The 15,132-nt window shown below is 44.0% G+C and overlaps 1 protein-coding gene across 1 annotated transcript in view; it reads left to right on the plus strand.

Moving 5' to 3' along the window:
• swap70b (switching B cell complex subunit SWAP70b) overlaps nt 1-15,132 on the plus strand; it is a 145,262-nt gene that overhangs the window by 85,921 nt on the left and 44,209 nt on the right. The window contains exon 6 of the mRNA XM_080190225.1: nt 1,187-1,295. Coding sequence (XP_080046351.1) covers nt 1,187-1,295 — 109 coding nt within the window. The remainder of the gene's footprint in view (nt 1-1,186; nt 1,296-15,132) is intronic.

Below are 15,132 nucleotides of genomic sequence, written 5' to 3' on the forward strand. Positions count from 1 at the left end.
TGTGATTTAAAGGCCACTATTATGGCATAGCACTTTATTCTAAATGGTTTATCAGTGAATCAGTAAAAACTCAATAATTTCTGGTTATAAAAACACAATACTGCAGATGATAGAGATTGGAAATTTAAACAAAAAGTGGCGGAAAAACTGAGCAAATCTGGTACCACCAGTGGGCAAGAAATAAAGTTAATGTTTTGAGTTCAATATGATTTTTCATTGGAATTGATGAAGAGTTCTGATGAAGAGTCTTATTGGGCTCGAAACATAAACTCTGTTTTTCTGTCCACAGATGCTGTCAGACCTGCTGAATTTTTCCAGCACTTTGTTTTAATTTCTGGTTATGTTGTCCTAATGAATCCCCGATAGGAATTGTATTATCTTCTGTAATGATCAGTCATTTTAATGTTAGTAGAGGTTTATTCTATCCATATTAGGAGGTGTTCCACACTCCAAGATTTGAACACATGATGTAGGCTGATCCTTCACTGCACTGCTAGGTGAGGTGCTTCATCGTCATAAGTATTGTCTTTAGTATGAGACATTAAACCCAGTTCCCTATCTGGCCATTCAGGTAGCTAACTTAAGGTCTTGTGGCACAATTTGAAAAATGCAGGGAATTTCCCAGGTGACCAAGTCAACTTTTCTCCCTCAACCAACAACATAAAAACAGATTAACTAATCAGTCATCTCATCTGCTGAGCTGACAACATAACAGTCACACGTTGATGCAAAGCAGTTTGGATCCTGAGGTTATAAAAGATGCTACTGTGTGAATATTTCTCTCATCCCTCCTCTTTCGCATTGTCCAATCACCAACACTACAATATTGGCATCATGCATAAGGTCTGTTCATACTTCTCCAGAAGTTTGATTATCCCCCATCTGACTAGCAGTTGTTCTTAAGTGAGCCTAATTACTTTGTGCTGATTCTGAAGCCACAAAAGTTAGCTCAAACCAATCAGATTAATAGTACTTCTGGGTTTATGTTTCTGATTATTTGAGCCCAAGGGTATTTTAAAAATGTTTGCAGAAGATGGTCTCTGTCAGAAAATGAATGTTCTTTTGGGCAAATACAGAGAATACCATGATTGTGATCCTTGTTAGTATTAGTTTAGGGGCCTGATCTGCAAATCTGAGTGAAGCCCAAAGTTAAATAGACTGTAAAAATATTTGTTTTCCATTACAGTCCCTACCAGACAAAGATGGAAAGAAATGTCTTTTACTGATTAAATCTTCTGATAAGACTTTTGAAATCAGTGCATCTGACAAAAAGAAGAAACAAGAATGGATCCAAGGTAATTAAGTACTAATTTTTATATCCAATCTTGTGTAGCCTTTCTAATCATAGCAGTAATTAGCTGCATGTCACACCTGAACTATAATGTGTAGTCTTCAACATTAAGAACATAAGAACATAAGAAATAGGAGCAGGAGTAGGCCAACTAGCCCTTCGAGCCTGCCCCGCCATTCAATAAGATCATGGCTGATCTGTCGTGGCTCAGTTCCACATTCCCGCCCTCTCCCCATAACCCTTAATCCCCTCTCTTATCAAAAACCCATCAACCCGCGTCTTAAAAATATTTAGCGAGGTAGCCTTCACCACTTCAACGGGCAGAGAATTCCAGAGATTCACCACCCTTTGAGTGAAGAAGTTGCTCCTCAACTCCATTCTAAACCACCACCCCCCCCCCCCTTATCTTGAGGCTGTGCCCCCTAGTCCTACTATCCTTTCTGAGCAGGAAGAGTCTCTCCACCTCTACCCTATCCATCCCATTCATCATCTTATACGTCTCAATGAGATCTCCCCTCATTCTTCTAAACTCTAACGAGTACAAGCCTAATCTATTCAGCCTCTCCTCATAGCTCAACCCCCTCAACTCCGGTGTCAGCCTAGTAAACCTCCTCTGCACTCCCTCCAAGGCCAAAATATCCTTGCGTAAGTACGGCGCCCAAAACTGCACACAGTACTCCAGCTGCGGCCTCACCAATGCCCTACACAGCCGCAGCAAGACCTCCCTACTTTTATATTCAATCCCCCTCGCGATGAAGGCCAGCATCCCATTCGCCTTCCTGACCACCTGCTGCACCTGCAAGCTGGGTTTTTGCGACTCATGCACAAGGACCCCGAGGTCCCTCTGCACCGTCGCCTGCTGCAGTTTTTCTCCACGTAAGTAATAATCCTTCCTACCATTATTCCTACCAAAGTGGACCACCTCGCACTTGCTAACATTAAATTCCATTTGCCATTTCCTGGCCCATTCGTCCAGCCTATCTAGATCCTTCTGTAGACTCTCCCCACCCTCCGCACAATTTGCCTTTCCACCAATTTTGGTGTCATCAGCAAATTTCGACACCATACACTCGGTTCCCTCCTCCAGATCATCTATATAAATGGTAAATAGCTGAGGCCCCAGCACCGACCCCTGGGGCACTCCACTAGTCACCATCTGCCAATCCGAATAGCACCCATTGACCCCCACTCTCTGCCTCCTATTTGACAACCAGTCCTCTATCCACGCTAACACCCTACCCCCAACTCCATGCCCCCTGACCTTCTGCAATAACCTCTTGTGAGGTACCTTGTCAAACGCCTTCTGAAAATCAAGAAAGACCACATCCACCGGCTCTCCTCTATCCACCGCCCTAGACACATCCTCATAGAACTCCAGTAAATTTGTCAGACACGACTACCCTTTAATGAAACCGTGCTGCGTCTGCTCTATCAAGCAATTCCCCTCAAGATGCCTCGCTATTTCCTCCTTGATGACGGATTCTAACATTTTGCCTACAACATGTTAAACTAACAGGCCTATAATTCCCCGCTTTTTGCCTTGCACCCTTCTTAAACAACGGCGTAACATTAGCCGTTTTCCAATCTTCCGGCACTTCCCCGGAATCCAGCGACGTCTGGAAAATAACCACCAAGGCATCCACTATCACCTCCGCCATTTCTTTCAGGACCCTCGGATGCATTCCATCCGGTCCTGGGGACTTGTCCACAATCAGCCCCTCCAGTCTGTCGCATTAATCCACATATATTCTGTACGTGATTTCTGTTATTGCTGCTTGTCCTGTGTCTGCATTTTGCCCATTGGAAACTTTACCATTGCAGACTCACCCCAGCTATCCAATGCAAATTGCTTTTCTCATGCACGTGCTGACCCAGTCCTATACAAACCATTTCTGTTCTCAGATACTCCTCTTCAGTAGGTTGCCTACAGCCTATGTGCTGACCAACTACTCCACCTCACTCTGTGGCTCTGCATTTTGCTTCGGCTTGCTGCCTTTCTTGCCCTAAACATAAGCTTCTCAGCAGCTCATTGTCCATTCGCTATCCTGGGCCACTGAGCTAATATTCACTGTTCCAGACATGGATGGTACACAAACACAGACTGACATGGTGAAGGAACTGCAAAAAGGTAAGAGGAGCTGGAATGAGGAAAGCCGTGGGTTAAGAGATAAAGCCAGGAATAGGAATGAGACCACGATTTGGAGTTCAATAGCACAAAACATCATCAGAGAGTAGGAGAGTACCCACTAATGCACACGTAGACGAGAACAACAAAGGTATCAAAATTGTCAGCAAACAGAACCGGAAAAATGCAGAAGAAGAAAACGTAGAAAACACAAATTACAAAAAAAAAGCACAACAAAAAATTAGAAAATGAATTCTACTACTAATAAAATAACACAATATTGTGCAAGCTAACTGTGAACAAGTATTTATTAAATATGTTGATAGTTTCTAATATTAGTAACAAATATTGTATCTGTCTTCCTTTTTTTAAGTTTGTTGCTGGATAATTTTGGTGTTCATTAGATAATGCAACATATATGAGCAGCAGATTATTATTGTGCACTCAAGTTTTAGTTAATGTGTGTTCTATTGGGGATATTAATTTGTTATTTGGTTAGTACTAAATGACCAAATATTCTAGGAAAGTAATACAAGTTATTTTTCTCTTGCATCTTGTTGTTATGGTAAAGGCATTTGGCTTTGGAATTTCTTTGATACCAGGATACTTTGCCAGGTTTATTTTTATTTCAATGTCAAAATGCTGTACAGATAAGGCAAAGCAACAAAACCAGCCTAGATATGTCTAAAATATCAATGAGCACTCTCACCTTCGAGTCACAAAATCATGGATTATAAGCCTCACCGTTTCAAATATTGCAAAGATTTGAGTATATAAGGTGATAATTCAGTACAGTACTGAGGGAGTGCTGGACTACTGAAATGCCATGTTTTAGATAAAACTTTAAACCATTGTCAGCCCTTTTTGCCATCTTGGCTAGATGGAAAAGATCCCTTGATACAGAACAATACAGAGTAAGAATAATTGTGGGAAAGCCAACTTTAATGGGATAAGAATGGATCTGGGCAGGATAAATTGTAATCAGAGATTGGCAAGAAAAATGGTAACTGAACAATGGGCTACAAAATCATGAAATTACATCCAACAGTAGATGTTTCGTTTTGAATTTTGCAAGTGCAGGCTGGTTGAATTTGGTTTGTATTCTGCCTATTATGAGAAACTGAAGGAATATGCTGCTTGATTTGATAAGCCAATTGTTGGGATGTACAGCCTACAAACTTGGCATCACACTGGCACTGAAATTCAAATACCATGTGATTCTGCAAATGGGCAGCACTTTCCAATCAATTCTGAGTGCGCTAATGGCTGCAGTATCAATTGGGTCCATGATGTGGTTCACATATGCCTACTAGAAATGACGTACATTCCTATGCAAGGACCCATTCTCTGCAAACAAAAGGAATGTGTTCAAGCCTTGTGCCTTCTAAAATACCCAGAAGCTTGGAGAGTCTATTTTTTTTCCATGGTAATGCCTCAGTCAATCTGAGTCAATTTGTCAACCAATAGTCACCATTTTCTCCTGCAGCATGAACTATTGAGAGCGGTTAAAATTTAATATTCTTCTGTTTGTCTTAAGTGCATGATGAAAAACTTGATAAAATGTCTCTTTTTAATAATATTCAAATTCTGTACTACCAAACAACTATTCATTGGATTGAATGTTCCTCTCTTTGGATCATCTTTCCTAAATCAATGTAGAGAATTATTTCTGCCTGTTTGTTAGTGCCAATGTACCTTCTGAAAGCCAGTCAGGTGTAATTGACCTGTTGTGTGATTTCATTCAATTTCAGTCTGTCCTTTTTCATTGACCCAAGGGAGTGAGAAAGGGTTGCATATTAGTGAAGAAAATGTGAAAACTAATTGATCCACTGGATCAGCACTTCACCATCTTCAAATTATATGTAATTTGCACTCTATCACTCTGTTTTGAAACTGAGTGTATGCAACGTGTTTTCCACTGATCTCTCTGTCAGTGATTTGAATTGCTTTTTGGAGTTTGCAATCTTTTGATGTAATTTTTTTTTAGACACTCTGGTTCCATTTTGAAAATTAATTTCTTTAAACCCCATGCCACTGCCAATACTGAGAACTTCAACGATAATTGGAATTAATATCTGTGACCAGGAAGGCATAGAAGGCCAATATTCTATTCTATTCAATTTTACCCAGTAGAGACAGGTTTGGAACATGCCATTCAAGCTGGTCTTCATGGACCGGAAACTTGTGGGTATTCTGTATTCTTTTTTAACAAGCTGCTGCTTCAGTGGCTGAATGGAAGTGGAGTGGCAATGGAAGAGCTGAGATATATCTTAAAATTGCTTGGAACCATGCTACAAATTGAAGATATTTGCCTAACAATTTCCTTCCCAAAAAGTGTGATACATTTAAGTATTACAATACTACTTAAATGGTTTAAAGTAAAATTTGTGATGCAATTAATGTAGACAGAGGAATTGATAGAATAGCCAATTAATATTATGAGCTAATAAAACATTTAAATTCAATTGACTGATAAAGGTATCCAAGTGAGTGAGTTGTTGTTCTGTCTATATATTTGCACAGTGAGTGTGAGGAACCATTATCAAAATATCTTGGTAGTGCTTTGTACAGCAGCAATGTGCAGTGCCAAAGAGTGAAAAGATGGTGGTTCATATCTGCCGCATGTCTGATCTGCGGCATACTGCACAGGGAGATACAGTGTGAAAGTGAGACAAGTGGAATGGCTGGCGATGAGCAGAGTTCTCAGGCTTTTGTTGTCTTATGCGTTATATATGTTGAGAGAGTCAGCTGTCTGATTAATCTGGTGTTGTGAGAGTTCTTAGTGTGATTAACCCTTGGCAGCGGAAGTGCACAGTGAAGAAATTAGGGAGCAAGATCATGAAAACCCATGGGATGGGGAGGTGGAGAAGAAAAATATGAAAGCTTTCACTGACAGTGGCCTGCCTCTGGAATGAGTGGGTGCTAACTCACCACGTTTTTTTTCCCAGCAGTAGAGACCACATCACATAGGAAGCAAGCAAATTGACAGATAACAAATGTTCTATGTGACTTCCTGAACAGTTTTTGTTCACTTCAAGGGCTTGGAGAGAGCATGTCCAGACTATAATTTTCCTTGTTAGCTCTGGGTATTTTGCCTCTCCTGAATTCCATGACAGCTGTGAGGTGAGGGAAGGAACTGTCCAGTAATGATGCTTCATAACAGCCTTGATGAAACAGCTGGCCATTTTTGTACGTATGTATACTGTTCCTTCATTCTGAAGATGTAGTTGGCTTCAAATGTAGTCCACTCAAATCGGAAGAAGGTTGTTACTCTGATTTTGAGGCCTCTAATTGAAATGAGTTCGGACTAGTTTCAAGTCATAGAATGAGACAGCACAGAAGGAAGCACTTTGGCCCATGAAGCCTCTGCTAGCTGTTTGATTAGGTTATACAATGAATCCCACTTAACCTGCTCTTTAGATTTTTAAAAATTTTAAACTGGATACAGGAAGTAGTCATAAGGAGGCCTGGGTAATAGTTTTTTTTCCGCTCTGGACTCCCATAAATTGGAATGGTGAGGAATCCCGATATTCTACACGTGTAGAGTATCCCACCCTCCCCCTCCTGTAATCCAAAAAAAAGGAGAATGACTCGGAGTGAAAACATAAGTGTTTTTTGTTGTTTCTTGTTAAGGGACATAATAGGGATGGCTGCAGGCAGTGCGATGTTCCTCCTGTGGGATGTTTGAGGTGAGGGACACTGGTAGTGTCCCGGCTGATTACACCTGCAGGAAGTGCATCCATTTCCAGCTCCTTGAGGACCGGAGTCCTGGCGAATTGTGTAAATAGGACTGTGGACAGGGCTTTAAACTAATTTGGGGGGGTGGGGGGGGGGGGGTGCGAGGGTAGGTGACATTACGGGGTCTAAAGTTAAGGAGAGGGTACAGGTAAGGGAAGAGGCCGAGGATGTCCCAATAATAAAGGGAGTATGGTTGGTGGCGTTCTGGCAAATAGGGTCCAGGTGAAGGCTGGGATGAAGGCACTTTATCTGAATGCACGAAGCATTCGGAATAAAGTGGATGAGCTGGTGGCACAGATCAGCACAAATGGATATGATCTGGTGGCCATTACAGAGACGTGGCTGCAAGGTGACAGGGACTGGGAGCTGAATGTCCAGGGGTATCAAGTGTTTAGGAAGGATAGGTGGGAGGAAAAAGAGGGGGGCGTAGCTCTGCTGATTAAGGATAGCATCAGGGTGGTAGCAAGGGATGATATAGGAACCAAAGAGCAGAAAGTGGAATCATTGTGGGTGGAGATTAGGAACAGCAAAGGGAGGAAGACGCTGGTGGGTGTCGTCTATAGGCCCCCGAATAATGATCTGGAGGTGGGGCGGGCTGTTAACGCGCAAATAAGTGCGGCGTGCAGGAATGGAACAGTGATAATTATGGGGGATTTCAATTACATATTGATTAGTCGACCCACGTTGGACACGCTGGGCTCGAGGAGGAGTTCTTGGAATGCTGCCGGGATAGTTTCCTTGAACAGTGTGTGTTGGAGCCGATGAGGGAGTGAGCTATCTTGGATCTGGTGTTATGTAATGAGGCAGGTAGAATTAGGGACCTTGTGGTGAAGGATCCTCTTGGGGAGAGTGATCATTGTATGGTGGAGTTTCTGGTGCAGGTGGAGGAGGAGAAAGTGGGTACCTGGACACGAGTCCTTTGTTTGAACAGAGGGGAGTACGGTAGGATGAGAGAAGAATTGGCGAATGTTGACTGGGGGAGCGCGTTGGAAGGTAGGCCTGCTGAGGAGCAGTGGAGGATCTTTAAGGAGATCTTACTTGGTGCTCAGCAGAAATTTATTCCGATGGTTAAAAAGGACCGTAGGAGGAGAGGTAATAAGCCGTGGATAACGAAGGAGGTGAAGGAAAGTGTTAAATTAAAAGCGGAGGCGTTTAGAATAGCTAAGAGTAGTGGGCGAGAAGAGGATTGGGAGAGGTTTAAATGTCAACAAAGATTGACAAAGAAGTTGATAAAGAAGGGTAGGAGAAACTATGAAGCTGGGCTAGCGCTTAATATAAAAAAGGATAGCAAGAGTTTTTATAAATATATAAAAAGGAAGAGGCTGGCTAGGGTGAACGTTGGACCCTTAGAGGATGAGAGGGGGGACTTAGTGGTAGGGGATGGGGAAATGGCTGAGGTCTTGAATAACTTTTTTGTTTCGGTCTTCATGGAGGACGACGTGAATAATTTGCCGGGTGTTAGCGATGGAAAGGTGGTTGGACTGGAGGGTCTCAATGGACATTATTGTTACTAGAGAGGCGGTGCTTGACAGACTGGAGGGACTGATTGTGGACAAGTCTCCAGGACCGGATGGAATGCATCTGAGGGTTCTGAAAGAAATGGCGGAGGTGATAGTGGATGCCTTGGTGGTTATTTTCCAAACGTCGCTGGATTCTGGGGAAGTGCCGGAAGATTGGAAAACGGCTAATGTTACGCCGTTGTTTAAGAAGGATGGCAGGCAAAAGGCAGGGAATTATAGGCCGGTTAGTTTAACGTCTGTTGTAGGTAAAATGTTAGAATCCGTCATCAAGGAGGAAATAGCGAGGCATCTTGAGGGGAATTGCTTGATAGAGCAGACGCAGCACGGTTTTGTTAAGGGGAAGTTGTGTCTGACAAATCTATTGGAGTTCTATGAGGATGTGTCTAGGGCGGTGGATAGAGGAGAGCCGGTAGATGTGGTCTTTCTTGATTTTCAGAAGGCGTTTGACAAGGTACCTCACAGGTTATTGCAGAAGGTAAGGGGGCATGGAGTTGGGGGTAGGGTGTTAGCGTGGATAGAGGATCGGCTGTCAAATAGGAGGCAGAGAGTGGGGGTTAATGGGTGCTATTCGGATTGGCGGTTGGTAACTAGTGGAGTGCCCCAGGGGTCGGTGCAGGGGCCTCAGCTATTTACCATGTATATAGATGATCTGGAGGAGGGAACCGAGTGTATGGTGTCGAAATTTGCTGATGACGCCAAGATTGGTGGAACGGCAAATTGCACGGAGGGTGTGGAGAATCTGCAGAAGGATCTAGATAGGCTGGGCGAATGGGCCAGGAACTGGCCAATGGAATTTAATGTTGGCAAGTGCGAGGTGGTCCACTTTGGTAGGAATAATGGTAGGAAGGACTATTACTTACGTGGTGAAAAACTGCAGCAGGCGACGGTGCAGAGGGACCTCGGGGTCCTTGTGCATGAGTCGCAAAAACCCAGCCTGCAGGTGCAGCAGGTGGTCAGGAAGGCTAATGGGATGCTGGCCTTCATAGCAAGGGGGATTGAATATAAAAGTAGGGAGGTCTTGCTGCGGCTGCATAGGGCATTGGTGAGGCCGCAGCTGGAGTACTGTGTGCAGTTTTGGTCGCCGCACTTACGCAAGGATATTTTGGCCTTGGAGGGAGTGCAGAGGAGGTTTACTAGGCTGGTGCTGGAGTTGAGGGGGTTGAGCTATGAGGAGAAGCTGAATAAACTAGGCTTGTACTCGTTAGAGTTTAGAAGAATGAGGGGAGATCTCACTGAGATGTATAAGATGATGAATGGGATGGATAGGATAGCGGTTGAGAGGCTCTTCCTGCTCAGAAAGGACGGTAGGACTAGAGGGCACAGCCTCAAGATAAAGGGGGAGGCAGTTTAGAACGGAGTTGAGGAGGAACTTCTTCACTCAAAGGGTGGTGAATCTCTGGAATTCTCTGCCTGTTGAAGTGGTGGAGGCTGCCTCGCTAAATATTTTTAAGACGCGGGTTGATGGGTTTTTGATAAGAGAGGGGATTAAGGGTTATGGGGAGAGGGCGGGAATGTGGAACTGAGCCACGACAGATCAGCCATGATCTTATTGAATGGCGGGGCAGGCTCGAAGGGCTAGATGGCCTACTCCTGCTCCTATTTCTTATGTTCTTATGTATTGGGGACCTGGAGCTGGAACTGGAGGAACTAAGAATCTTTCGGGAAGCAGAGGCAGCTATTGGTAAAAGCTACAAGGAGATAGTTACTGCTAAAAGTGATACGTGGATGACTGCTAGAAGGGGTAAGAAGCAGTCAGAGCAGCGATCCCCCGAGACTGTTCCTCTCCAAAATAAGTACTCTGTTCTGGATGCTGTTGGGGAGGAAGACTCAACCGGGGTAAGCCATGGAGTACAGGTCTTGAGAGTAGAGCCTGTCCTTGATGCTCAGGTGGGAAGGGGGAAGAAAAGAACAGGATTAGTGATTGGGGATTCCATAGTTAAGGGGACAGATAGGAGAGTCTGTGGGAACGAGCGAGACTCGCGGTTGGTATGTTGCCTCCCAGGTGGCAGGGTCTGTGATGTCTCTGATCGAGTGTTCAAGATCCTTAAGGAGGAGGGGAACCAGCCCCAAGTTGTGGTTCATGTAGGCACCCATGACATAGGTAGAAAAAGGGATGGGGATATAAAACAGAAATTCAGGGAGTTAGGGTAGAAGCTTAGGACTAAAACAAACAGAGTGGTTATCTCTGGTTTGTTACCTGTGCTGCGGGATAGAATGGAGAAGAATATAGAGAGAGAACATTTGAACTCGTGGCTAAAGGGACGGTGCAAGAGGGAAGGGTTCAGATCCTTGGACAATTGGAGCTCATTCTGGGGTAGGTGGGACCTCTACAAGAGGGATGATCTGCACCTGAACCAGAGGGGTACTAATATCTTGGGTGGGGGGGGGTGGAATTTGCCAATACTATTCGGGGGGGGGGGGGGGGGGCGGTTTAAACTGATTGACGGGGGGGATGGGAACCTGAATTGTAGCTCCAGTGTACAGGAGGATGAGAATAGGGAGGTCATGGATAAGGTTTCTAGGTCACAGCAGTGTATTGGCTGGCAGGAGGGTGGTTTGAAGTGCGTATACTTTAATGCAAGGAGCATACGCAATAAGGTGGATGAACTTGCAGCCTGGATTGGTGCCTGGGACTTCGATGTTGTGGCCATTTCAGAGACATGGATAGAACAGGGACAGGAATGGTTGTTGCAGGTTCCGGGGTTCAGATGTTTCAGACAGAACGGAGAAGGTGGTAGAAGAGGGGGAGGCATGGCATTGTTAGTCAAGGACACTATTACGGTGGCAGAAAGGATGTTTGATGTGGACCTGTCTTTTGAGGTAGAATGGGCTGTGATTAGAAACAGGAAAGGAGAAGTCACCCTGCTGGGAGTTTTTTATAGGCCTCCAAAAAGTTCCAGAGATGTAGAGGAAAGGATTGCAAAGATGATCCTGGATAGGTGCAAAAGTAACAGGGTAGTTGTTATGGGGGACTTTAACTTTACAAATATTGATTGGAAAAGCTATAGTTCAAGCACGTTAGGGGGGTCAGTTTTTGTCCCATGTGTGCAGGAAGGTTTCTTGACACAGTATGTAGATAGTCCAGCAAGAGGTGCGGTCACATTGGATTTGGTACTGGGTAATGAACCAGAGACTGGGAGGTAGGTGAGCACTTTGGTGATAGTGACCACAATTCGATTACGTTTACCTTAGTGATGGAAAGGGATAGGCGTATACCGAAGGGCAGAAGTTATAGCTGGGGAAAAGGTAATTATAAGGCTATTAGGTGATATTTAGGATACATAGGTTGGAGTAGGAAACTGCACGGGCTGGGAACATCTGAAATGTGGAGCTTATTCAAGGAGCAGCTACTGCGAGTCCTTGATAAATATGTACCTGTCAGGCAGGGAGGAAGTGGTCGAGCGAGGGAACCATGGTGTACCAAGGAAGTTGAATCTCTGGTGAAGAGGAAGAAGGAGACTTATGTAAAGATGAGACGTGAAGGCTCAGTTAGGGCACTAGAGAGTTATAAATTAGCCAGGAAGGAGCTAAAGAGAGAGTTAAGAGCTGGAAGAGGACATGAGAAGACTTTGGCAGGTAGGATCAAGGAGAACCCTAAAACTTTCTATAGGTATGTCAGGAATAAAAGATTGGTTAGGGCAAGATTAGGGCCAGTCAGAGACAGCGGTGGGAAGTTGTGCGTGGAGCCTGAAGAGATAGGAGAGGCACTGAATATTTTTCGTCAGTATTCATGCAGGAAAAAGTCAGTGTAGTCGAGGAGAATACTGCGATACAGGCTTTTAGACTAGATGGGATTGAGGTACATAAGGAGGAGGTGTTAGCAATTCTTGAGAGTATGAAAGTAGATAAGTCCCCTGGGCCAGATGGGATTTATCCTAGGATTCTCTGAGAGGCTAGGGAGGAGATTGCAGAGCTTTTGGCTTTGATCTTCGTGTCGTCATTGGCTACAGGTATAGTTCTGGAAGACTGGAGGATAGCAAATGTTGCCCTCTTGTTCAAGAAGGAGAATAGAGACCATCCTGGGAATCATAGACCGGTGAGCCTTACTTGTGTGGTGGGCAAAGTTTTGGAAAGAATTATAAGGGGTAGGATTTATAATCGTCTAGAGAGAAATAAATTGATTAGGGATAGTCAACATGGTTTTGTGAAGGGTAGGTCGTGCCTCACAAACCTTATCGAGTTTTTTGAAAAGGTGACCAAAGAGGTGGATAAGGGCAAGGCAGTTGACGTGGTGTGTATGGATTTTAGCAAAGCGTTAGATAAGGTTCCCCATGGTAGGCTACTGTAGAAAATGCAGATGCATGGGATTGAGGGTGATTTAGCAGTTTGGATCAGGAATTGGCTAGCTGATAGAAGACAGAGGATGGTGGTTGATGGGAAATGTTCAATCTGGAGTTCAGTTACGAGTGGTGTACTGCAGGGACCTGTTTTGGGGCCACTGCTGTTTCATTTTTATAAATGACCTAGATGAGGGTGTAGAAGGATGGGTTAGTAAATTTGCAGATGACACCAAAGTCGGAGGAGTTGTAGACAGTGAGGATGAACGTTACCGTTTGCAGAGGGACATAGATAAGCTGCAGAGCTGGGCTGAGAGGTGGCAAATGGGGTTTAATGCAGAAAAGTGTGAGGTGATTCACTTTGGAAGGAGTAACAGGATTACAGAATATAGGGCTAATGGAAGGACTCTTGGTAGTGTCGACGAGCAGAGAGATCTCGGTGTACATGTGCATAGATCCCTGAAAGTTGGCACCCAGGTTGATAAGGTCATTAAGAAGATGTACGGTGTGTTAGCTCTTATTGGTAGAGGGTTTGAATTTTAGAGCCATGAGATCATGTTGCAACTGTACAAAACTCTGGTGCAGCCACACTTGGAGTATAGCATACAGTTCTGGTCACCGCATTATAAGAAGGATGTGGAGGCATCGGAAAGGGTGCAGAGGAGGTTTACCAGGATGTTGCCTGGTATGGTGGGAAGGTCTTGTAAGGAAACGCTGAGGGACTTGAGGTTGTTTTCGTTAGAGAGAAGCAGGTTAAGAGGTGACGTAATTGAGGCATACAAGATGATCAGAGGACTAGATAGGGTGGACAGTGAGAGCCTTTTTCCTCGGATGGTGATGGTTAACATGAGGGGACATAACTTTAAATTAAGGGGTGGTAATTATAGGATGGATGTCAGAGGTAGGCTCTTTACTCAGAGGGTAGTAAGGGTGTGGAATGCCCTGCCTGCAGCAGTTTTGGACTCGCCAACTTTAAGGGCATTCAAATGGTCAGTGGATAGGCATATGGATAGCATTGGAATAGTTTAGGTTAGAGGGTCATTAGATTGGTTCCACTGGTAGGCGTGACATTGAGGGCCGAAGGGCCTGTACTGTGCTGTAATGTTCTATGCTGTTTCCCCATAATCCTGTAATTTGGTGGCACAGTGGTTAGCCCTGCTGTCTCTCAGAACCAGAGACCAAGGTTCAATTCCTGGCTTAGGTCACTGTCTGTGCTGAGTCTGTACATTTTCCCCATGTTGTGTGAGTTTCCTCTGGGTGCTCTGGTTTCCTCCCACAGTCTGGTTAGGTGCATTGGCTGTGCTAAATTCTCCTTCAGTGTGCTCGGAAAGACACTAGAATGTGGCAATTCAGGGATTTTCACAGTGACTTCATTGCGGAGTGAATGTAAACCTACTTGTGACATTAATAAATAAAAAAAGTTTCCCTTCAAGTATTTACATTAATATTAATATTTAATGTACTTCCACCACTCTTCAGACAATGCGTTCCAGATCCTAAGTTTGAGTGCATAAGAAAACTGCTTTATGTCACCTCTACTTATTTTGCCAGCCACCTTAAATCTGTAATCTCTAATTACTGAGCTTTCTGCCACTGGAAAAACTTTGTTCTTATCAACTCCATCAATACTCTCATGAGCCCCTATCAAATGTTGCCTTAACTTTCTCTGCTATAATTCTCCAATACCTCCTCATAATTAGAGTTCCCCATCACTGATACCATTCCAGTTAATCTCTGCCGCACCCTGTCTAATGTCTTGGTATCCTTCCTAAAATGTGATGTCTGGAATTAACCATGATACTCCAAGTTGAGGTGTAGTCAGTGCTGTATCAAGGTTCACCATAACTTCGTTCTGGCACTCTATTTCTCTATTAATAAAACCAAGCACCTTTTTCCCCAGCCTTTCCTATTGCTCCTACCAACATCGGAGATCTGTGCACATTCAGCCTGAGGTCTTTGTGTCTTCACCTCCTTTGAGATTGTACCATTGAGTTTCTAATTGTCTCTCCTCATTTTTCATACCAAAACGTAGCACAAATAAGTCTGTCCATTTTACCAGCCTGTTTGTCGTTGAGAAGTCTGTTACTATCTTACTGTCATGCCCTGGTGCATATAAACTTTCAGCCAATACTGGATACAAACAGGTAATTAAAATGGTGGCTGAAAATCATGTGACCTTTG

Source organism: Carcharhinus amblyrhynchos, chromosome 6 (genome assembly GCF_965287045.1).
Source record: "Carcharhinus amblyrhynchos chromosome 6, sCarAmb.v2.hapA, whole genome shotgun sequence".
NCBI lineage: Eukaryota > Metazoa > Chordata > Chondrichthyes > Carcharhiniformes > Carcharhinidae > Carcharhinus > Carcharhinus amblyrhynchos.